General features: G+C 36.4%; 1 protein-coding gene across 1 annotated transcript; it reads left to right on the forward strand.

Annotated features, from left to right (window-relative positions):
• Positions 1–1206: 1206 nt before the first annotated feature.
• On the forward strand, positions 1207–25424 carry AMTN (amelotin). Its single transcript, XM_022599547.2, is given in 9 exon segments — positions 1207–1733; positions 4922–5008; positions 5983–6048; positions 6942–7031; positions 10496–10531; positions 11818–11844; positions 14458–14662; positions 14665–14721; positions 25300–25424. Coding segments are annotated over 9 exon segments (747 nt in total). The 5' UTR covers positions 1207–1679.

Below are 25424 nucleotides of genomic sequence, written 5' to 3' on the forward strand. Positions count from 1 at the left end.
CAATCAAAAATACTACAGGTGATTAAAATTAGGTATCTCTCCAACCTTTCACTGCTAGCCTCACCTCATTTGGTTCCAGTGATAAGCAACAATAACATCTCTCCTTCATATGTAAACACTTGTTCCACTCTCCTTGCATTCTTAATGAATGGATTATTTTTATTCTTCAAAACCTAGTTCAAAGGTCACCTCCTCTACTGGGTTTCTCTGCTGTCTGTCCCCAACAAAATTAACCACGCTCCCCTTCGTACCTGTGAATACTCCTAGGATTACATTTACCAAGCATATACGGGTTACCCTTTGTGTTTCTCCCATTCTTACCAGACAATAACAAAAGTTGATTGTGTAATGAATAATTACAGAAAAGGTTTTGGGAACAACTCATCATCTCAGACAGACATTCTGTCCCCTAAAACTAGCCAAATCTAAGATGGCCTTCGATGGGACTTCCCTGTGGTGCAGTGGTTAACACTCCACCCTTCCACTGCAGGGGGCACATGTTCGATCCCTGTTCAGCACAGAATGGCCAACAAAAAATAGGAACTAAGATGGTCTTCCATGTGAAATCCTAGCATGACACAGATTTATCTTTGATTGGACTCAAAATTTGTTGAACAGACCCCACCTCCATCCATATATAAATCGTTAGAGAAGAGGCATATCTCAAAAACTCCAGGGGAAGCCTGGGGACCTGAAAACCTATGGTGAGCACCTCATTGTTCTTTCTGTGAAAGAAACCTCAGTGGATCCCTGCATTTTGCTTAGATTAAAGTAGATTTTTCCCCATTTAAAATAAAGTACACCATTCAACTTTTCTGGAAGGAAATTTGGCCATACTTATTGAAACTTAAAACATACATATCCTTTACTACAGTACTTCTAGGAATAATATCTACAGAAATACTCCCACGTGTGTTAAAAAAATTTATAAGGATGTTCATTGTACCACTTTTATAATTACAAATTAAAATGGGAATGGATTAAATTTCCATCAAAAGGAAATGTAATATAATGTAGTCATTAAATACATGAAATTAAATCTGTACTGACATATATGGTCATCCATTATTTGTTAAGTAAAAAAGTAAATTTCAGAGCAATAAACATAATAGGTCTTATTTTTTAACATACACAGTTATATTTTGATGTTTGATTTATCATGTATACATGATAAACTAGGGATGTCTGGGAAGCCGTTTGGGAAGGAGATGGAGGTGAAGAAGGATTGTAATTTTTCATTGTCTGAACTTTTTTTAATTACACAAGGTATATCTTCCTGAAATACCCTCTATTCAAATGGTAGACATTGGGTAATATGATGTCTGCCACTAATAACTCACCTAATGAAGTGTTGGGAAATGAAAGAAACCAAATGATTTCACAGACAGCTAAGTCCTCATTGGTCCCTCAGTTGCCAGCCTCCTGGAGTCAAATTTAAATTCCTACTACAAACTCACAGCTCATGAAAGGGTAAAATTTTTCATCATAGAAACTAGAGAAATCAACTGGACTTTGCACATTGTCTCACCTGTACATTTTGCCTAGTGAAGAAAAAGGTAACAGAAATGACCATGTTTCAAATAGAGCATTCTTTTTTTTCAAGTACCACCTTGTCTCAAAAAGAAAAAAATAGTGTGAAAGAATAACACTATTTTGTTGTTTCAGGTAGTAATTTGAACATGAAGGCCAGGATTCTCCTGTTTTGTCTTCTAGGATCAACTCTGTCATTACCAGTAAGTGCAAAATGTATATTTTATGAACCAACCAGCCTGAGCTGCACCCCTCTCTCTACTTGCCCTCTGCTAAAACTGCTCCGTGACCCATTCCTTTAGTTTCCTGTTTTTATTTTCAAAGTTGAAAGATGATAAACTAATGAAGTATTACTGCATATTTCAATGTACTTACATTGTTAAAATACATCCAATCTATCGTGGATTGAGTGGACTAATTTTATAATAAATTAATTTTTATTATTATTTTGATTTATTTTTGAATAATAAATTATTGATTATTTGATTTATTTTGAATAATAAATTGATTTTGATTATTTTTGGCAGAGAAATAGGGTAGAAATTAGGAGAAAAAGGAATGCTTTAGATTATGTCTGCTCAAAGTGGATAATGATTCTACTTCCAAAAAGAAGTTAAGATTTTCTTGCCAACTAATTATTTTCTCATGACCAAAGATGTAAACTAAAACATTCTGATTTTTCTAATTGGAAGCATGAAACATCTAGATTGTATAAACTCTAAAATGTCTACCAAATCATGCAATAGTAAGGGAATATTAGAAAGCAGTCAATATTTTTTACTTAGAACATTTCATCACAAAACCTGTTCATATATAACAGTTTTTTGAACAAAAAAGAGCACTAGTATTCAAACGTGTATTCCAACTGTCCTTCAATATTTTATAGACATAATATGGGTGGTTTGGGTCTCTAAGTGACTTTCCCTTTGTTTGAGATGCTTCAGTGTGGACAATAAGAAAAAAATTTTTAATATTTACTGTGAATTAGCAGAACAAAAAGAAACAATTCTCAGTTAGGCCTCAAGCTCACTTAACACTTCCTTACTCATCCATACAATCAGCAAATATTTACTGAAAACTCTCTGTATACCATATATTGTGCTAGTTCCTGAAGACACAATGGTAAGAAAAAAAGGCATGATCCTTTGTGGTGTTTACAAGGGCTATAGATACAAAAAAATATTTTTAATGTTAAATTATAAATTATAACCATGATTAGTTCTATGAAGGACCTAAACAGGGTGATCTTGGGGGAAGGGGAAGGAACAAAACATGAATAACAAACCTCCTTCTTATTTCATTGCAAATATACATTTGTCGGGCTTCCCTGGTGGTGCAGTGGTTGAGAGTTCCCCTGCCTATGCAGGGGACACGGGTTCGTGCCCTGGTCCAGGAAGATCCCACATGCCATGGAGCGGCTAGGTCCGTGAGCCATGGCCGCTGAGCCTGCATGTCCGGAGCCTGTGCTCCACAACGGGAGAGGCCACAACAGTGAGAGGCCTGCGTACCGCAAAAACAAAAACAAAAACAAATATACATTTGTCCTTTAAAGAAGTTGTCTACAAAAATGTGATGTTTAAACAAGGTAAATTAGGAAGTTAAATTCTTTGTAAAACATGGATTTTGCGCTTCACCGAAGAAGGTTGTCAAAAGGTTCTTCTAAATAAGGTGTCTCTAGTGAATTTAAATTACTATAAAATTTGTAAAGACTCAAGACAAATAAAACTTTCCTGGAGCACAGCTATCATTCAAAGCAGACTGAGGAGTGCTGTGCAGGTTAATGCAGATTGGGAGCGCAGTTAGAAACAGTGGTGCAGGGAATGTGGGAAGAAACATTAAAATGTCTATTAGGTATAGTATTGGTATTTATTAAATAAAACTCAGGACACATAGACAAGGTTTTCAAAAATGATTTGTACATGAATTTATTGAATTATCATAAAGGTATATAAAATGAATCGAACACTTAAAGCAGCCTAGCAATTGCTTTCAGTAAATCAAAAGTTTGGGAATAGGGTACACACTGGAGATGGGACAGGTTGCATACTCAGAAGAATAGTCAGGCTAGGCCTCAAAAAGAAGGTGAGCTCGAGCAACAACATGAAGCTGGTGAGAAAGTGAGCCAACGATGGGGGAAAAAGCATTCCAGACAGAGGGAACAGGTGAAGATGAGGCTCTGAGGCAAGAAGCAGACTTGAGTGTCCCAGAGACAGCAAGGAGCCTAAATAACAGTAGGAGAGTGAACAAGAGAAAATCAGGTAGGATTTAAGGTCAGAGAGGCACTGGGGCCCCAGGGCCTGAGGGCATTTTAGGCCATTGTATTGTCCCTGGCTGAAAAAGAAGTCAAGCCACGGATTGAACAAAGACGTAAACACACCAGACTGTTGTTTTAAAAGGATCCCTCTGACTGCCATGCTGACAGTGGATTGTAGTGGATGAAAACACATTTGCAGAATTTATATTTACATAATCTTAAGGCTTAAAGGGACTCCTAAGGACAGATAGTACCAATCTTACCTCTTACAACTGAGAGAAAAGACCAAAGTGAAATCAAGAGTCATTGGTAGCTCCAGGATATATCCAAGTGATCCAAGGGTTAATGCAGTGCTGGGGGGCCCACAGCACACTGCCCTTGGGGATGCAGCCAGGAGCAAATGCCAACCAGAGTCAACCTGGCCAGAGAGCTTCCACCTGAATGCAGATGGAATACAAAGAAAAACAAATAGAAGGATTCATTTCTTCAAGGACCAAAAGCACTTGCAGGGATCCTAGTTCAGGCTCTGCAACTCAAAATATCATCTTGGCAGGTGACACTGCTTCTCACTTCCCTCTTCTATAAAACAATACAACTAGATCATATGGATTCAAGGAGATTTTTACCCCTAAATTTCAGTTATTCTTAATACACTAGGAAAATACCCTGGCCAGGAAGGGGACAGAATTTCCATTACAGGAAGTGACTTGTCAGGCACGAGGTAAAATTAGGAAGCTTTGTGAAAATGCAGTAGAAATCATGGCAGCTTACCTTCAAGCTTTGGGAAAAAGCAAATGTGTATAGAGCTAAGGTGTGGACTATATATTTCATGTCCTGGAAAAGGAGGAAAGCACTTTCAGAAAAGAAATGGGAACCTAGGAACTACCTCCAGAAATCCATGTGCCTAACTTCACCCTCTGTCCCTCCCCAGAGCACCCCTCCTGACCTGGCACTTTTCTGCTCCACAATTCCATCTCCTGTCATGCACAAAATGTTCCACGGAGTTAAAACTGCTCCAAAACACACAGAGACTAAAGACAGATGTTTTTGCATTTGGGTCAACTTGTTACCTCCTGGAAATAAATGGATGCAAAACCTCAAACACATCCCTGCTTCTGCAAAAATTTGTTATCACAGATGCAGCTCAACCCTGCTTTGGTAGTTCCTCCAACAAAGCTCGTTCCAGGTCAGGCAACACTGCTAAACCAACAGCAGCCAAATCAGGTAAGAGTCCTACAATGGGGAACATTTAGAGATCAGCAAAGGAAACATGTTAAGACTAGTGGATTTAAAATCAAGATTCAGCCAAAGTCTCATGACTGAGCAACAGAGAGAAAAGCTTTATTTGGGGGAAAATAAAAACAAGAAAATACTTGTTTTCAAAACTTTGAGCAAGAAAACAACACATCTTCATTCTTTTTCTTTTTGTCTGAATAATAATTTGGTTTAGCAACCAAATCTAGTAAACTCTGAAAAGCAATAGCTACACCTATTGAAACAGCTTGGTCATCTATGCCCTTGAAGTACTGTGACTTAATCATGTATGGGATTTGCCAGAACTAGCAGGGATTAAGAAGTAATCTATAAAAATAATTGCAGATTTCCTCGTGGTTTTCTTAAATTTCATTGTTGCTGATGAGCTGATGTGTTACTGTAAAATCTGTCTTTGAAACATATTTAAGTACATATGAAAACTGCATGGTCTCCTGGCTACCCACCCCCTTCTTCCCACCCTTCCTCTGTTCAATAGGACCTCTCCTTACCTACATCTAGACTTTGTGAAATAGTACAATAATACCAGTCTAAAGTTCTCTTTTTGGTCTATGGACATTATACAATACTCATGTCAGTAGCTGACCTCCCTCCTTAAGGAACTAGAAGCTCTGGGGACCTTCTTTGAAAAATAATACAAAGTTAGATATGTAAAATTAGTTACTAAAGTGAATAATTTATAATTAGATAAGAAATAAGAGTAAATTACATATTTTTAAGCTGATAAATACCTTAAACTTGACACATTGCTAGAGTGCCTCCTAGGGCCACGGAAGGGGGCAATGTTAGTGAGAGGCCCTGAAGCTTTACCTTCGTGGTAAATCCACCTGTGACTGGAGTATAGGTTACTTGAGGATATCCTCCACTGACAGCACTGTAAAACCAGACAACCTCTTGTCTCACACATCAATTTCAATGCCCTGCAGGTCTTCCCTTCTTTAAGTCTAATTCCATTGACACAGATGCTCACACTGGGGTCAGACCTGCAACTGGTAAGTACTCTTTTTTATCATTTTAATATCCATTGTTAAATAAAAATAATACCTAATGTGGAGGGTATGTGTGTGTGTGTGTGTATCCATAGATGTACACATGCACACATATTTATTGTAGTGACAGAGGAAAGTCAAAGAGAGTTGAATGCTATTCAATACATCATTAGAAAATTTTCTTAGCAAGAGAATCTCTAAAGGAATTAATCTAATTCTTAAGTCTTTAGTTCTTCTCACCTCCTCTCCGAGCTCCCCTCCCCATTCCTCTGACACATCTTCCTCATGGCCCATACAACATACACATACACACACAAACACTATGACTACTCTCATTGCCCCAAAAACAAGAGCAAACAAGAAGGGGTAGAAATATCTACATTCTTTTCATAGAATATCTGTATAGTTTAATCTGTTTGGGGGATAAAATAATGTTTCTTTCCTGCTTAAAATGGATTTTTTTCACTGGTCTGACTTAAATATAGTACTAGACCATATTCAGACTAGATACTTTATTCTGAGCCTCACAATTTTCATGGGGATACCTATGAAGGAACTCAGTCCTTCATAAGAAAGTCATCAGAAAAATTCCAGGAACCCTTGCTGTTACAGCCAAAAAGGGAAGGCAAATATAGAATCACTTAAATAATCCTCAGGAGAATGGGTTAAATGCCAAAGAAAAACTTAATATGAGAAAATTAGTCCTGGACTTGATTGTTGTACTAGTAGACTAAACAAGTCTTTGAACTTCATTTCTATATCTAATTCCAAATGCAGTGTAGTGTACTATATATTTGCATAGCAAATCCTCCCTTTTACATTTATTAAATATGAATTCGGGTCCTGGATGTTTGAACTGAAAGAACACAATGAAAATCTTCCTCGTTGCTCTACAGCTAAATCCTGCTGCAGGGATGGCACCTGGTACCCAGACCCTCCCACTGACCCTGGGGGGATTGAAGGTACAGCAGCAGCTGCAACCACAAGTGAGTTCAAAGACCTACTAAGTTTAAAAATGGGGAGCATTTTCCCTCAGGTGAAAGCCTAAAGGGGAAGAAAGAATATTTTCAAGGTTCTTTAAAGTTCTACCCTGATAATTTGCAGAGGGATGTCCTACTAAATTTAAAGCAGTCTTTGAGAATTTGGTTCTTGCTGAAATCCCATGAGAACACACCCAGAAAACAGCATGCTGCCCCATAACCTCTCTAGAATACATTTGTAATAGGTAACAGGAAATGTGAAGAGTTGGGGAAGATCGAGAAGTAAAGAATAAACGGGGGGATTGAGAGGTATCAGGATTCTTCTCCAGCTTGCTCTGTTTCTATTGAAGACCTTCTGGGTGACCAAAATCATTCCAAAGAAAAAATAAGAGATGGATAAAGCTTATTTCCAGCAAATCTAATCTCATCCTTTTTGTGTGCTTTTTTCATGACTCCTCTCGAGTCCCCAAGTGTTCTCTTGTTCATTCTCTCCTGCCATCATTATTTGCTTTCAGGAAAACCCCCAAAAAAACCCTCACATGAAGATATAAATGACATACTTAGGACATCACCTCTTTCCAAAGTGTTTGCATTTTAACTGCAAAGTCCAAATTTTGTCTTCTTGGAACTTCTCTAGTTAAATTACTCTAGAGAAATATATAATGATCCCTTTATGACTAAATTGGTTACTGTTAACTAATTCTCCCTAACACATGACCTCAGCCCCTATCATTCCCACGTAATGGTCTAATTTTTTGTAGAAGCTTTCTTGATTATTACATACATAGTATATGTTAACTATAGAGAATTTAGAAAACACAGATAATGAAAAAGAAAAAATAAAATTTACCCATAAGCCTACCAGCCAGAATTAAACACTGTCAACATTCTAGGTTATATCCTTCCACTCTTTTTCTATTCATATAAGTACACTTTTTAAAGACAATATGTTCTTACGATATCTGATGCTCTATAATCTAGTTTTTTCACTTAATACATTTTGAATAGTCTTTCCTATATTTTGAATATTCACTTATAACATTGTGAATCACTTATAACATTGTTTTTAATGATTGCTAGTATTCCATCATATTGCAAAAATTGGGGTTTTTTCCAAAATTTTTGCTGCTATAAACAATTCTACAGTGAACATCCTTTGACTAAGTCTTTGACCACTTCAGTGATTATTTCTTTAAGACCAGTTCTTAGGAATAGAATTTGTGGGTCCAAAGATATTCAGAACTGTAAGACTTTTAATACACATTCCCAAATAATGAAGCATGACTATACCTTAACCATCTTCCTACCACTATGGACACATCCAAATTATAGTAGCAAGCTTATATTAATTAGTAATTATAATCAAAGCTGAGTTTAATTGACAAAATTAATTTAAGCTGCTCAATTTAAATTCTATATCATATGCAACTAATACTTTTTTCTGTGCCTTTTGTCCAAAATAACAACACAAGAAACTCTATACTTCTTCATTTATTCATGTTTGTAAAAATATGTAACATAACTAATTTTTACATTTCTTTTTTTAATATTGATGTGTATGCCTGTCTATCAGTCATTACTTATTCCTTACAGATATATTAGAGCCTTCACTCAAAGTATTTGCTGCTTATTTATATCTTAATAATAAAAGTGATCCTCAGAAAAAGACTAGAGAGAGTAGCAAATAAAATGAGAATCTCTTTACTACATGACCCTGGTGTAATCCATCTGCCAATTGCCCAGGTTCAGTTTCAATTGCTGGCCTGCTCTAACCTGGAAGTCAGGCTTAGTACATTTTCATATCCACCAAAGAATATATCCACCAGAGTCAAAGGCATAAGTGGGCACTGTAGATGTTACTAAAGATTCAGTAGAGACGGTTCGACATTGCACGCTCCCCAACATGCAATAATATAAATCAATCCTCGTTCTCTGTGGGGATTCTTCGATGTCTCTAGGCTATGCCACCACCAAGGGTCCCCACACATGCCTTCTCCTGCGCAGCCCCAGTCCCTCCGACCCTATCTCTCCCTATGTAGTGGACCTTACATCCCTGCCAGAAACCTGGGCAGCTGCCCACAGCGTTCTTTTATCTAAGGCAGGCCAGAGTGGCTAAGAGTGAACTCTAGAACCCCAAAACTTCTGGTCAAATCCCAGCTCTCCACTTACTACCTACGTGGCCAAGTTACCTAACCCTCTGTGACTCACTTTCTTCATCATATAGAATAGAGATTAATTAGAATCTACCACTAGAGCTGTTAGGATTAAATGAGTAAATCTACATAAAACATTTAGAACAGTATCTATACATGGTACTCATTCAATACGTGTTAGCTATTATTATTTCAAACAGTATCTCTGTCAAAAACTAACACTTTTTCTCCTTGTTACATTGGTGCTACATTACTTAATTCTTACGTTTTTTACTTAGACATTTGTGGTTTCCTTTTGTATCTTTCTGTTCCTTCCAATTTGCCTTTAAAGAAGAAATTTCAATTTTGTTTTCTCCCAAATCCTGTGTCCCTTCCCTTCAATCCACTTTTCCATTGCCACCCTGAAGATGAGTTGCTTTTGGTCAGTAGCCAGGGATCTGACAGAGAGTAAGGCTTTTTCTTAAATGTGTGTACTTTTTACCTTTTGGCATTATAGGTGCTACTGTACAAACTTCTTGAGAAATAATAAAGTTAAGAGTCTTTTTATAAGACTTTCAAATCTTTTAGGTCTGGAATATTAAAAGTCCCATTTTGATAACTTTTGTGACACTCTATGAGATTCTATAGAAATAAAAATAAACCTTAAAACCCTAGTTCTTTCTGACAAACCCCATGGTTAGTTCTTAGAGTGCTAGAGCACACCAACACCTTACCCAGATCTTTCCAACTACAAATCCATAACATGTACGCAGTTCTCCGTGACCAGTGTGGTATTTCTCACTTAGCTCTAAGAACTCTGTTAGGATGAGCGTTGTTGAACAATATCAGCCAAAATTTCCTTCCAGTGTTCTATTTTAATATCAAAATATCCAGGCAACCATTATGAGACTAAGTACACATGCTTCAAGAAATCTTGATATTTTAAAGTATCCATTACATGTTTTAATGTATCTTCTGAGATGTCATATAAAAGAAACACATGGATTTTATCAACACGATTGCTTGGAATAATTTTAGGTTTGGGGATAGCTTGAAATCAAAGTTATTTTTTGTTCATCCAATTTACTAATTTCTACCTTTTACATGTGCTGCTTTGGACTGGTTTCTAAATCTCTGGGTCTAATCTTCTTTTTACAAACTGGATGAGTTCCAATTCCCATCCTGCTCTGTGAGTCCATATATATGATCATAGATGATACATTAAACAAATATCTATTCAGTAAATATTGTATGCTTTTTAAAAGTCTCAATATTTATATCACTACCAGAACTTACCTTTTAGTATATTTTTTCCTACGTCTTTCACTCTTTTTTCAGGTGTTACCAGTTATTGTAGCACACCTTGGAGCCCAGGTAGGATTATTTTGTAAAATGATTTTTATTTTAAATCATCTTAGTGTGAAATATTTCATCCTATCTCAATTCACCAGATAGTTGCCAAGTTTCCTATTTACTTTGCACTGTATGGACACTGATAATAACAAGAATAATTATTGAGCACTTACTATGTGCCAGGCACTGTTCTAGTACTTTTTATTTATTATGTACTATCTCATCTAATTTTCAAAACAATCTTTTATAGACAATATTTTTATTTCTAATGTGAAGATGAGTAACTGGCAATACTTACAGTTAGTTATTTATTTACAATCACACAGTTAGTAAATGTCACAGATGAAGCAACCAGTCAATCCTTTAAACCACACTCTTAAGAAAATATTAAATTAATGGGCTGATCTAATAATTAATGATTTGGGGGATTTTTATCTCAAATTTATTTATTAACTATATATCTTTTCCCTAAAAATGACACACTTTCCTCTCTATTTTCCTTTGTGAAAGGTAATTCTTGAGATCACTGATAAAATTACCAAGACCCAAGATCAAATATGAACATCAGATGGCAGCTTTTACTTCTAAAAGCAGAATCAAGTATAAAATTCATATTAAATCTTAATTCCACATATGGGAACATATTCCAAGGAAATAATCTGAAATACAGCTAAGGTTTATTTACAAATAAATTCATCAAAATAATTTTATGGTAGAGAAGAATATTAGGTGCAACCTACATTTAAACAAAAGGAAAATTATTACGTAAACTGTACAACATAAAAGCAAATACTTTGTGACTATTCAAAATTATATTTATTAAAATTTGTTGGTAATGTGGTTAAATGATTGCTGCGTAGTATTAAAAGAAAAGGTAAGACACATTGTAAAAATTACATGACTTCTAGTATGTAAAAAAGAAATGTTTGAAAAACATCTGCAAGAAAAAATATCACATTCTGCATGACGGAATTTTTTTTATTGCTTTCTGCATCTTCCAAGTCTCCCCTCATGTGCATCTATTACCTAATTATAGAAAACATGTAACTTCTGTAATGCAGAAGACCTCCCATCACTCAAATAATAAACGTTAGTAGTTCAATGTCATGTGCTAACTTGAGTTTTGTGATACAAATCACAAAGGCAGTTTAAATTATTGTTGAAAATAAATACATATCTCTTTATAATATTTATAACTATTTTAAGTTATTATAATATATATAATATATATATTGCCTCAAATATATTAAACCTTGCTTCAAATATATTAAAAATCTGTCTAATAACTTGTGTTATTTTCTTTTTAGGGTGCTATCCTAAGCTCAGAGGAATTGGTAAAAAGAAAAATTAATTACTAGTATTTCAAATTCCTTTCACTGCTACCACAATGCTGTTTTCTATCGTCATATAGCCACTTTTGACCACAACCCCTAAATCTGGTGCATACTATCATAAACTGAACACTTTTATAGGTCTTCACATTAGGTTAGCTTTTGTCTAGCTGGGGATTTCATCATCCTTCTCCAGCTACTTATCCCCATTAGTTTGACTTAGCTTTTCTTTTCCACATATTGATGTCAGATTCAGTTCTATCCAGAAAGCCAATTCATAGTTTTAAACTTTGTATTGATTAAAATGTAGGATTGTAAGTTACTGAAATGCATGCAGATTTAGAATAATATACATATTGATATTTAGCGCAGGAAGGATTAATTTTTTGACTTAGATGTTTAAGGTTTATAGAAAAATTTATTATTTTTCTAGCATCTTATGGCGATGAATGAACTCTTCTCTATACATATGAATAACTAGAGGGCTGACCCTAAATAAAACTCATAGTACCATTACTAGGCATTTCTATGCATTTCCGTATAAGTCATTTTCAGAGAAAAAATATTTGAATTAATATGGTATCTAAACATGACACTGAAGTAAAGAGTTGAGGCAATATCTGGGAAGATAGTTTTTAAAACTCTATTATTAAAAAGGTAGGGGTTTGCTGTCCATAAATAAAATCAAGTAACAGGGCTAGACTGTCCATAAATAAAATCAAGTAACAGGGCTGTTTTGCCAACACTGATACATGAATACCCATATCAACCAGTTATTGACCCGATTCTATAAAACAGGCACCTTAGTAGATTTTTTTACATGTGTTGCCTTTAATCCTCACCAGATTACAAAGTAGAGTAGAGATACCAACTTTATATAAAAAGAAACTGAGGCTTGGAAAGCTTAAGCAAATTAGGTCCGAAGGTCAAAAAAATAAAAGTAAATCCAGATTGAAAACCATTTTTCTATCCACTATACTAGTGGATAGAAAAATGGTTTTCTTTTTCTTTTTTTTTCTTTTCTTGGTGAAACTCACAGTAAGGGCTATATTTTTTATGTAACTAACACACACACACACACACGTTTTATGAACAAATATTTACCCTTAGTATATATAGTGCACTGGTAATTTATAGTCTATTATTTTTGCCTTATTTTTTAATGATGGGCACCACTCACCTTTATTTTATTTATTTATTTATTTATTTAGCTGCATTGGGTCTTCATTGCTGCACAGGCTTTCTCTAGTTATGGCGAGTGGGGGCTACTCTTTGTTGCGATGCGTGGGCTTCTCATTGTGGTGGCTTCTGTTGCTGCAGCGCATGGGCTCCAGGCACACGGGCTTCAGTAGTTGTGGCACGTGGGCTCAGTAGTTGTGGCTTGAGGACTCTAGAGCGCAAGCTCAGTAGTTGTGGTGCACGGGCTTAGTTTCTCCGCAGCATGTGGGATCTTCCTGGACCAGAGCTTGAACCTGTGTCCCCTGCATTGGCAGGCAGGTTCTTAACCACTGCGCCACAAGGGAAGCCACTTTCTTTATTTCATATGTATGAAAGTCCCAACTCCCAATTTGAAATTTTCTGTACTCTACTCCTATCTCTCACTCAGCATAAGTCTAATTCTGGTTCCAATACCTCATAAATCTAAGACAGTGTTTTCCAAACATCAGTCCTGGACCATCAAACCAGGACAACTTGGAGAGCTGGTTAAAAATGCGTATTTCTGCCTTCCAGATGGTGCTTATGCAAACTAACAATTGAGATCCACACTCAAAGAAACGGACCTATATCTTAATTTTGAATTCTCAATGCTTTTTATTCTGTGAGAATGCTGTCAGAACTGAGAGGTCCCAGAGAACTGGTTCTTGCCTGAACTCTCTCCAAAACCAGCTGATTTCAAATTATTACTTCTTAGGAAGAACTTTTCACAGTAATTTATTCCCGGGGAAAAACAACAACAACAAGTGTAAGTAGCAACAACATTCATTACCAGTGGGCAAATCACTGACTGTCCAAAAGAGAGAAGATCCACTGAGTAACCTCAAGGAATACACCAGTGGCTGAATTGCCAAAAGAAACGTTTCTTACTGAATATTCCAATGCCTTTGAAAAATACATCAAAAGAAACTTGAAGGGGTGAAAAGCATGAGATAAGAATTGATTAATCTACTTGAACTAATTTTTCCATTAATTTTTAGTCTCTTAAATTACTCTAAAAAGAAATATGGGCAAAGGAGAGACGATGCTTTAGGTCAATAACAGAAATGCAGCCCCCTGTAATTGTATGGATTTTCTCCCTTAGTTCTACCTCCAGATACACCTGATATGAACAAATGATGCATTATTCCTCTTCCTGTGACTGGCTTGATTCTGGCTTTCCCTTTCTGAGGAAATGGAGCACAGCAAGGAATCCCAGTAATGAAAACAGCATCAGGCTTGGCTTGGGAGAGGGAGGCATTTCCTCTGAGGAACGCTCGATCTTTACTGTTTTTTCTGACTCTACCCTCTCCATCTGTAAATCCTACCCAAACTTGCTGCCCTCAAGGAAGAAAAAGCTGGTTGACCACCTTTTAAATGTGTTCCTTTGACTTTGTTTTCTATTTCCTTCTCTCATTCCAGCCAGTGACCCCCCAAATCTTAACAGGATTTATCTTCCATCCCTTGTTTCCCGGAGCCATCCTGCCCACCAGTCAGGCTACTCCAGAGGTCCAGAATGGAATCCTTCCTGCAGGACAAGCAGGAGCAAATCCTGCCATCCGGGGAACCTCAGAGGGCCCCTTCCCAAATACCAGTGGCACAGATGACGACTTTGCAGAGACCACCCCGTAGGCATCCAAAGGGGCATACACACCACTGAGGAAACCACCACAGGGTCACCAAAAGGTAAGTTCTCCAAGCCAGGAAAGTGCCCCAGGGACGTGAAAGTCATCTGCAGAGTGAGAGAGGAGTTCTTTGTCTTGCCTTGACAAATACAGATCCCAGTAATATCAGGGAGCCCCCTTACTCACTCACATTTGATTCCAGCAATGTGAGGGAGTATTTTTACTGGGCTACCAACCCTATTGGATCTATCCAGAAAGAAGACATTTAATTGCTGGCATAATTTACTTTCCATGTTAGGTCGGAGCTGGAAATATTTGGAAACAGACAGTGTTCTCCATTTCCCATCCCCCCCCGCACCCTTCAAACACACACAGGACACAGTTAATCAATCAAGATACTCTTTTCCACTCACTAAGCATGGATGAGCCTCAGAACCTGCCTAACATAAGGAAGGTCTGAGGTTTCAGAAGGTTGCAAGCTGCCACTAGCAATAGACTAGAGCTACTGCAGTGCATGAACCCATGTGCCACTCCCCTCACATGGGACTTAAGAAATGTTGCAAAAATCAGCTCTTCTAGTACCAACAGAGATAATCATTTAACCTGTGAGGATGTCCAGACCCACATGTTCCAAATATCCAAATGGACAAAAGAATGGTTTGCTATTGATACTCTTGCTCCAAATAAATTTTGATCTCAAGTAAAAAATGTTTGAATTCAATATGCCTTTACCTACATTTAAAAAGTGTCTTTTTCTTCCAGGAATTTAGTAAGCTGTCTCAAATTTTTTCAACTAAGCCACCTCAAATGTGGTGATACATAAGAATCTTTTTCATTGATCATATTATGGAATAGACTGAGACATACTGGAGAGTATCAGAAGAAATTAATTCTTAGTTTACCTAAAAATTTTTTCTTGAAATTTCAGAAGATATACACTTCCTGGAGAATACTGACTTCTGAAAAAGAATACTAATTAAATGGATAAATTTATCTTTAAAATATAACATTATGCCACCTTAGACCCAGAAGATATGTATATTAAAATGTATTTTGAAACTGACTCTTTTTCTTCTTTGCGGGTGAAAGCAAGTTGGACAATTTCAGAAACTCCATTACTTCAGGATACTTAGATGGTACTCTTGGTCTAGACTTTCTTTGGAAGCAGACAATGCTGCAGTCATGGGAGTGGACATCCAGCTGTGTAAGAAGAGTTCTAATTTCCTCACAACTACCTTATGACCCACTCTATCCCATAAGAGCCACAAATTTAATTTTTAATATTCAAATTAAAAGCAAATTACATATGCATCTAAAATATGCAGTGGAAGTCAAGAATTATAATTCATATTGTCTGTCCTCAAGTTGCTTATACACAGAGCTAGTGATTATGGCATTTAATCATTAATTTGGTATGCCTGAGTAAGAAATGAAACTGATAAAATACCTGCTAAAGAGCTTGAGGAATCACGTTCCCTGACTTCAGACTATACTACAAAGCTACAGTAATCAAAACAGCATGGTACTGGCACAAAAACAGACATACAGATCAATGGAACAGGATAGAAAGCCCAGAAATCAACCCATGAACCTATGGTCAATTAATCTATGACAAAAGAGACAAGAATATACAATGGAGAAAGACAAGTCCTTCAATAAGTGGTGCTGGGAAAACTGGACAGCTACATGTAAAAGAATGAAATTAGAACATTCTCTAACACCATATACAAAAATAAACACAAAATGGATGGATTAAAGACCTAAATGTAAGACTGGATACTATAAAACTCTTAGAGGAAAACATAGGCAGAACACTCTTTGACATAAATTGCAGCAATATCTTTTTGGATCCACCTCCTAGAATAATGAAAATAAAAACAAAAATAAACAAATGAGACCTAATTAAACTTTAAAACTTTTGTACAAAGGAAACCATAAACAAAACGAAAAGAAAATCCACAGAATGAGAGAAAATATTTGCAAATGAAGCGACCCACAAGGAGTTAATCTCCAAAATATTCAAACAGCTCACACAGCTCTATATCAAAAAAACAAACAACCCAATCAAAAAAATGGGCAAAATATCTAAATAGACATTTGTCCAAAGAAGACATGCAGGTGGCCAAAAAGCACATTAAAAGATGCTCAACATTGCTAATTATTAGAGAAATGCAAATCAAAACTATAATGAGGTGTCACCTCACACAGGTCAGAATGGCCATCATCAAAAAGTCTACAAACAATAAACCCTGGAGAGGGCGTGAAGAAAAGGGAGCCCTCCTACACTGTTGGTGGGAGGTGAATTGGTATAACCACTATAGAGAACAGTATGGATGTTCCTTAAAAATCCAAAAATAGAACTACCATATGATACAGCAATCCCAGTCCTGGGCATATATCCAGAGAAAACTATAATCTGAAAAGGTACATGTACCCCAACATTCACTGCAGCAATATTTACAATAGCCAAGACATGGAAACAACCCAAATGTACATCGACAGATGAATGGATAAAGAAGATGTGGTATATATATACAATGGAATATTACTCAGCCATAAAAAAATGAAATAATGCTATTTGCAGCAACATGGATGGACCTGGAGATTATCATATGAAGTGAAGTAAGTCAGAGAAAGACAAATATCATATGATATCACCTATATGTGGAATCTTAAAAAATGATACAAATGAACTTATTTACAAAACAGAAATAGATTCACAGACGTAGAATACAAACTTATGGTTAACAAAGGGGGTAATGGGGGGTAGATAAATTAAGAGTGTGGAATTAATATATACACACTACTTTATATAAAATAAACAACAAGGACCTACAATATAGCACAGGGAACTATACTCAATATCTTGTAATAACCTATAATGGAAAAGAATCTGAAAAAGAATGTATATATACACACATATATATATAACTGAATCACTTTTATACACATGAAACTAACACAACATTGTAAATTAATTATACTTCAATATAAAAAAATAAATAAAATAAAAATTTTAAAAGTATCCACTAAAGTTGAGACTCTTGCTCTGCAAGCCTAAAAGGTAGAATTTAATCTGATTTAAATTTATAACCCAGACCACTGCAGTTCATTCAGAGTGGGAGGGAGTTGGAGGGATTACTATAAACTACAGTAGAGGTCCCACATAGGAAAGATATGAATAGGTTTAATAACATTCCTCATTATATTTGAGTCAGCCCCATCAGTATGGAAAAAACCTAAATATATACCCACACAATATATTCCATGTTATGTTTTTCAGGTGGTTAAAATTTTACTAGTGGTTAAAGATTTATTAGCCACAGTGTTTCAAATTTGCAGAGCTGAATAACATATTATGAATTGTTAAGATTTTTATAGCCAAATAAGAGTAAATTAGGATTTAATTTTCAAAAAATACTTTGCCATTAATGTCATGTGATACTAATTAAAAGTGCTAATCAAAAGATTTCCTAGGTAGCCCTCTATCAAAAAGCATTCTCTCTGAGCCTCATTTTTCTTATCTGTAAAATGGGGGCAAAAACCTGTTATAGATACCCCACAAGTTTAACAAGATGATCAAAACAGGTAATACATGAAAGTGCTCTGTAAACTCCAAACCACTGTAGAAATTCATTTTGTTTACTTTCAATATCCTTCAAACCAATTAAAATTACCTGTCCTTCCAGCCCCACATCTTCTCCCTGGTCTTCCTCAATATATTTTAATTATTAGTGCAGGTATATAATTGCCAGCTAAGCCATCGAGATCAGGTGTCTTCCTGGGTATGCTACACTTGGGGGAATCTGAAAACTTCCCAAGGCTAAAGGCACACAGATGGATTTAAGGGCTCAGTTTCAACATTTACATCCCACATATGGACTTTCCTAAGATAGATCTGTCTGAGAACATGTACTACATTTCTTCCTCTCCTTTCGTAGTCACTTTTTTCTCACATTACAGAAAAAAGACCTATATCTCATCTGTCACTGATCTCACTGTGGAAAAGTGTTATGTCATAGAAAACCCCCAGGACACAAAACAAACAAAGAATTTCAAATACTGGTGCTGTTGTTGAGAATGACAATGGCCTTTTAATGGCCTTTTACAACTCAGGTAGTTTCTTATTCTTAGCTTTTAATGAAATTAAATGAGGACCTACTGGAATAGGAATTTGATCATTGAAAACATTTTTTGTTTTAATGAGGTACGCGGGCCTCGCACTGTTGTGGCCTCTCCCATTGCGGAGCATAGGCTCCGGACGCGCAGGCTCAGGGGCCATGGCTCACGGGCCCAGCCACTCCGCGACATGTGGGATCTTCTCAGACCGGGGCAAGAACCCATATCCCCCGCATTGGCAGGCGGACTCCCAACAATTGCACCACCAGGGAAGCCCTGAAAACATTTTTGATGGTAGAAATTAAAACTACAAAACATTAAATGTTTAGTTACTAATTCATTTTAAAATATCAATAACACATAAACTACACGTCAATACAAATAGCATCCTTTTAAAATTAAAAATAACTTCTTTAATTTGACGAGAATGCTCAATTTAATTAACAAAATTTAGTGAGAAGAATGGTTTTATCTTTGAACTCTCATGTCTGACTTAATAGAAGATGTTAGGATTCTCTTATCTGCTTCTGCATTCAATCTTCATCTGTCACAATATCACATATGTAGCTGCTGGAAAATTCTACTGTATATTCTTCATAGAATGAGAATGACAAAGGAAAATGAAATCTTTATATTATTATGAAAATAGTTTTATCTCACTGACCTATCAAAAGAATCTCAGGTCCATTTACATGGAATTTTAGAAAATGCGAAGTTATAGTGACAGAAAACAGATCAGTGGCCACCTGGGGCAAGGGTCGGTGGAAGGATCGACACAATGGTTGCTCAGGTAAAGTTTTTATGGAGATGGAAACATCTGTATCTTGAGTGTGGTCATGTTTCCAGGAGTATATGCAGTCACCAAAATTTTACCAAACTTTGCAAAAAAAAAAAAAAAAACAAGATCTCAGTGACCCCCAAGAATCCTCACCAAATTTTGAGAATAACTTTGAATGATGTTGCAGTCACATTTTTTAATCCTCTCCCTGATTATATATTGAAAATGGCATAGTGATCTACCACATGTGTGTGACTTTACACACAGACATTCTCGTTGCTTATTGTACTGCTAGTCTGTGCCCTACACACACAGTAACTCTGATAAAATCAAATTTATTCAATTACCACCAAAAAAGAAAAAAGCTATAGTAAATGTATAATTGTATGTGCTGCAATATCAAATATATTCCTGGCAGAAAACATCTTCCCTTTAAAGGAGGCATCAGTGAAAACTGAAAATTCTGCTTCCAATTTTACAGTCTGGTAGAATTTTACACAGACTAGTTTCTGGCTTCAAACATTACAGACCTTTTTTCTCTTTCATTACTCATACTTCTGCTGCCAAGCACCACAAGACAAGTTCATGTGGCAAGGCCAACTTTCGCCTTTCACTTTGGTGTCCCAACACTGAAACTTTGAGACAGTAGGGGGTAGGAGTATTCCTGAAGCCATTTCTAAAGTGGCAACTTATTCACAAGCCACATACATATAGCCCACTAAAACCAAATTCAATATCTCCCCAATTCAACCTTTCTGAGGCAGATCTTGAAAATGCCTGTGATAACCCCAATGTCATTGACGCAAAGTATGATAAAAGAAAAGTCAACATGGAGAGAAACAGAGGTCTTCACTGGTTGTGATTAAAATATCTTACATTTTCAAGAGTTACAAATATAAGATCCCACAAACACACACTCTCAGGACTCGAGAAGGAGCCTGTGTGAGTGAAAGTCCCTGCAGCTTAAACTTAAACTTTATTGGCTTTATAATTAATCTGTCTCTGCCTCACCACTTTTACTCAGTTGTATTTGCCCTTTCTTCCTCTGTATTTTGTGTTATTTTTGAAATAATCCTATTTATGTCCTTATTGTAAAGCAAAAATTTCATAATAACACCTCCCATGTTCTAGGCGACAAGTTCTGCTTAGAGTACAAAGCAAAGGGAAATAATATATACTGAGAGCATTCTATGTAAGAAGTGCAAAATATTTTTGGAAAATACAACTCTAACTTACTCTTGGTAAGGTAATGGATACCAAACTCTAGAGAGAAATGCCGTCCAATAGAAATACAACATGAATCACATATGTAACTTAAAATGTTCTAGTAGCCACATGAAAAGGTAAAAAGAAGTAGGTGAAGTTAATTTTAATAATATATTTTATTTAACCATATAATATATATAATATTATACCCTGGACATACATATAATACAAACAATTTATGATCTTGGGGCTTCCCTGGTGGTGCAGAGGTCAAGAATTCACCTGCCAATGCAAGGGACATGGGTTCAAGCCCTGGTCCGGGAAGATCCTACATGCCGTGGAGCAACTAAGCCCATGTGCCACAACTATTGAGCCTGCATGCTACAACTACTGAAGCCTGCGTGCCTAGAGCCTGTGCTCTGCAACAAGAGAAGCAACAGCAAAGAGAAGCCCACACACTGCAACGAAGAGTAGCCCCCACTCACCACAACTAGAGAAAGACCCAATGCAGCCAAAAATAAATAAATTAATTACTTTTTTTTTTCTTTTTTGGTTACTAAATCTTTGGAACTAGATGTGTGTTTCAATTTGCATCTCAATTTAAACTACTAGCCACATTTCAAGTGCTTAATAGCCACATTTGGCTAGTGGTTACCATACTGGATAGTGCATGTCTAAATATAATGGAAGAGCCACAGGGTTAAAAGTAACACCCCTATTTTAACAACAGGAAAATCTAAAGCTTGGTATAAGTAACATCTCCAAGGTCACTCAGGTGCTAGCATTTGGTGGAGATGGAGTTTGAACATGGGTTTCCATAACAAGTTATAAAGTTGAAAGAAACTTTTCTAAATTACCAAAAATAAAAATCAAATTTAATCAATAGTGTTAGAGAAAAGACCAGATCATAAAATAATATAAAATCATTGTAAGATGAAGAGAAAGAAGAGAATCTAGACATTGACCTTTCACAAAAATTAACTCAAAATGGCTCATAGACCTAAATGTAAAATGCAAAAATAAAGATCCCTAGAATATACAGAAAGAATATCTACATGACCTTAGATTTGGAGATGACTCTTTAGATACAATATCAAAAGTACTCTCCATGAAAGAAAAAATGGTAAGTTAAAGTTAAATTTTTCTGCTCTGCCAAAGATAGGGGTAAGAGAATTTATAAAAAGCCATAGACTGGGAGAAAATCTTAGCAAAACATATATCTGATAAAGGACTGGTATCCAAAATATACAAAGAACTCATAAAATTCAACAATAAGAAAACAAGCAACCCAATTTTTTGAATGGGCAAGAAATCTGAATAGACACCAAAAAAAAAAAACCCATACAGATGGCAATTATTTGGAATATGGGAAAACAATTTTCAACATCATATGTCAGCATGATATTGTAAATTCATAAACAATGAGATACAACTGAATATCTATTAGAAAGGTTAAAATTCACACACTGGTAAAACCAAATGCAGGTAAGGATGTGGAGCAACGGGAACTCTCATCCATTGCTGGTAGAAATGCAAAATGGTACAGCTACTTTGGAAGACAGTTTGGCAGTTTCTTACGAAACTTAAAATACTCTTAGCCACGTAATCCAGGATTGCACTCCTTAGTACTTACCCAAATGAGTTGAAAACTTAGGTTCACACAAGAATCTGCATAAAAATGTTTATAGCAACTTTAGTCATAATTGCCAAACTTGGAAGCAAACAAGATGTCTTTCAATATCTCAATGGATAAACAAACTGTGGTACAACATACAGTGGAATATTATTCTGCTAGCAAGCCACAGAAAGTCATAAAGTAATCTTAAATGCATATTACTAAGCAAAAGAAGCCAATCTGCTAGATACACACTGTATGATTCCAGCTGGATGGCATTTTGGAAAAGGCAAAACTGTGGAGACAGTAAAATGATCAGTGGCTGCCAGAGTTTTGGGAGAAGGGAGGGATGGACAGGTGAAGCACAGAGGATTTTTAGGGCAATGAAACTATTGTGTATGATACTGAGATGGTAGGTACACATCATTACACATTTGTAAAACCCACATAATATACAACATAAAGAGTGAACCCTAATGTAAACTATGGGATTTACTTAATAAAAATGTGTCATTATTGGATCATCAATTGTGACAAACGTACCACACTAATGCAAGCTGTTAACAATAAGATTAACTGTGCAGGAGACGAAAAGGGGATAAAAGGGAACTCTCTGTACTTTCTGCTCAATTTTTCTGTAAACCTAAAACTGATTTTTTTTTTTTTTTGCGGTACACGGGCCTCTCACTGTTGTGGTATCTCCTTTTGCAGAGCACAGGCTCCAGATGCGCAAGCTCAGCAGCCATGGCTCACGGGCCCAGCCGCTCCGCGACATGTGGGATCTTCCCGGACTGGGGCACGAACCCATGTCCCCTGCATTGGCAGGCAGACTCTCAACCTCTGCACCACCAGGGAAGCCCTAAAACTGATTTTTTAAAGTCTATTAATTTTTTAAAAATACCCAAAAAATTACTGGTTAGTATTTTAAAATATTAGCCCACAATGTTTGCAAATTGATATGGTTTGCTAGAAATGACTAAGAGATAGAAAATACCACCCCCTAATGGCCCTGAGAAAGAAAACTACAAGTAATGAACCAGCTAGAGTCAAAGAAAAAGCAGCAAGTGTCCCTTTTGTGGGACAAGATACTTCTAAAAACAAATTACGTCTCACATATGATAACTATACATAAATCCAAGTAAGAACCCAAGTATTCAGGAGGAAGGGTGATTAAGGACAACATTTAAGGAAAATCAGAGAGTGTATGAGCCAAGTATCAATATATAAGTGACTGATGCCTTATAATACCATGGGAGTGACGTGGAAAGAAGGAAACCAAATTCTATAACTCTTTCAACTGTCTAAGTATTCCTTGGGTAAGAAGGCCTCGGCAGGCCAGGAAACGAAGTCACACTAAAGGGCCATAAAAATGCAGGTCCATCCTCCAGTAAAATATTGGCAGACCTGACCAGCAGATGTAAGATATAAGATCTAAGATGTAAGAAGCCACATTCAAGAAACTCAAGGGGACTAAGCAAACACAAGTTGAACTTTTAATTATTAATATAGTTAAAACTTTAAATTTGTTAAACTAAAACACGTTACCATATACCCAATACAAAATGGGTCATGACGGATCTTAGACCAACACGTAGGACAAATAATTGCAACAATTATTCACTTCAGAATAAAATTTAAAAGAACAGCTAATTTGAATTAAACTTCCTTTAAACTGCAAGAAGACATTACATATAAGAACATCTCAACAAGTATTGTACTTATGTCCCTTACAGAATCTATCAAATATTTTTAGGACCCAAAGATCCTGCCATTTTATTTGTGTCCCTATGTAACTGAGAATATAATTGAGAAGTCATAGACTAGAAATCATAGAAGGAAGATAGCACATATGAGAGCGCTTTCTGTGCAGATAAACACACTGCCCTCCCACTACCATTCCAGGTGAATTCCACTGGTGTTGTGGACAGATTCATGCTACAGATAGCATCCTCAATATTTTGAATTCAACCTCCTGGATGTCAATATATATTGCTAAGGATGTTTACTTTCACCCTACATTCTAAGCTTTGGACCTATGAATTCATGAGCTCTTTATCCAAATGTATCTAACATGCTGTTAAACCCCTCCATTGGTTCTCTTAATTGTGTTCATTGACATTTTCAGTTCCAGAATTTATATTTGGCTCTTTTTGAAATCGGCTACACCATATTATATAGTTTCCTGTTGCCTGTCAAAGATTTCAAGGCTTGCTTTTATCTCTTTGAATGTAGTCTTAGTTTTATCAAAGCAAGGTATAATTCTAATTATCTCGATTCCCCATCCGTTGCTTTCTATTTTCTGTTTTTCCTCTCATTCTTCCCATAGGATCTTGCCTCCTATTGAATCAGGTTATCTTTGATAATATGTCGAACTTTGTTGCTAAAAATTTTTGTAGAAACAATTAGTGCCAGAGGGTATTTTTCTTTGTTTCTGCCAGGAGCCCAGGGAAATAACAACCTGGATCATCCTAATCCAGTTTTAGAGTTTGAGATTTTTCTGGGCCCTCCAAATAACAGAAAGGCAGGCAGCAGTCCCTCGAGGGCAGCTGACTTACTTCTGTTTCACCCCTACTGGTCCCTAATCAATGGCAGGTCCAGGGCTCCCACCTTTGGTGGGCCCTGGACTCTGACTGCTGTCCCTTCAGGCTGGCCAGACTATTAAACAAACTCTTCTAGATTGGCAACTAGAATCAGCGCAAAAATGGCCCTAAATGCTGGACTGTCCTCTCTAGATTTCCATCCCCTCCTGGATCTTAGCCTAGTAATTCTACACTATCTGATTAACTCTTTGATGGTTTTAAAATTTTTGTGTGTCATTCAGTTTTTACTTGTCTTGAGCAGGAAGAATCAGTCCAAATGACTTTATCGTTACTGAAAACCAGGATTCCATTCCTGATCTTTACTCCTAACCCATTCCACAGTATCTCTGGCAGGGGGAAGATCTATGAACAATCAAAAGGTGTATGATGCTCAACGATGTGGCCAGTCCCGACACCTGATGTGGATACTCACCCCCGAAACTAAGAGTGTGGATACTCACCCATGA

Source organism: Delphinapterus leucas, chromosome 5 (assembly GCF_059928025.1).
Source record: "Delphinapterus leucas isolate spDelLeu-1000000601 "Yukka" chromosome 5, BTC_Dleu_Yukka2, whole genome shotgun sequence".
Taxonomy (NCBI): domain Eukaryota; kingdom Metazoa; phylum Chordata; class Mammalia; order Artiodactyla; family Monodontidae; genus Delphinapterus; species Delphinapterus leucas.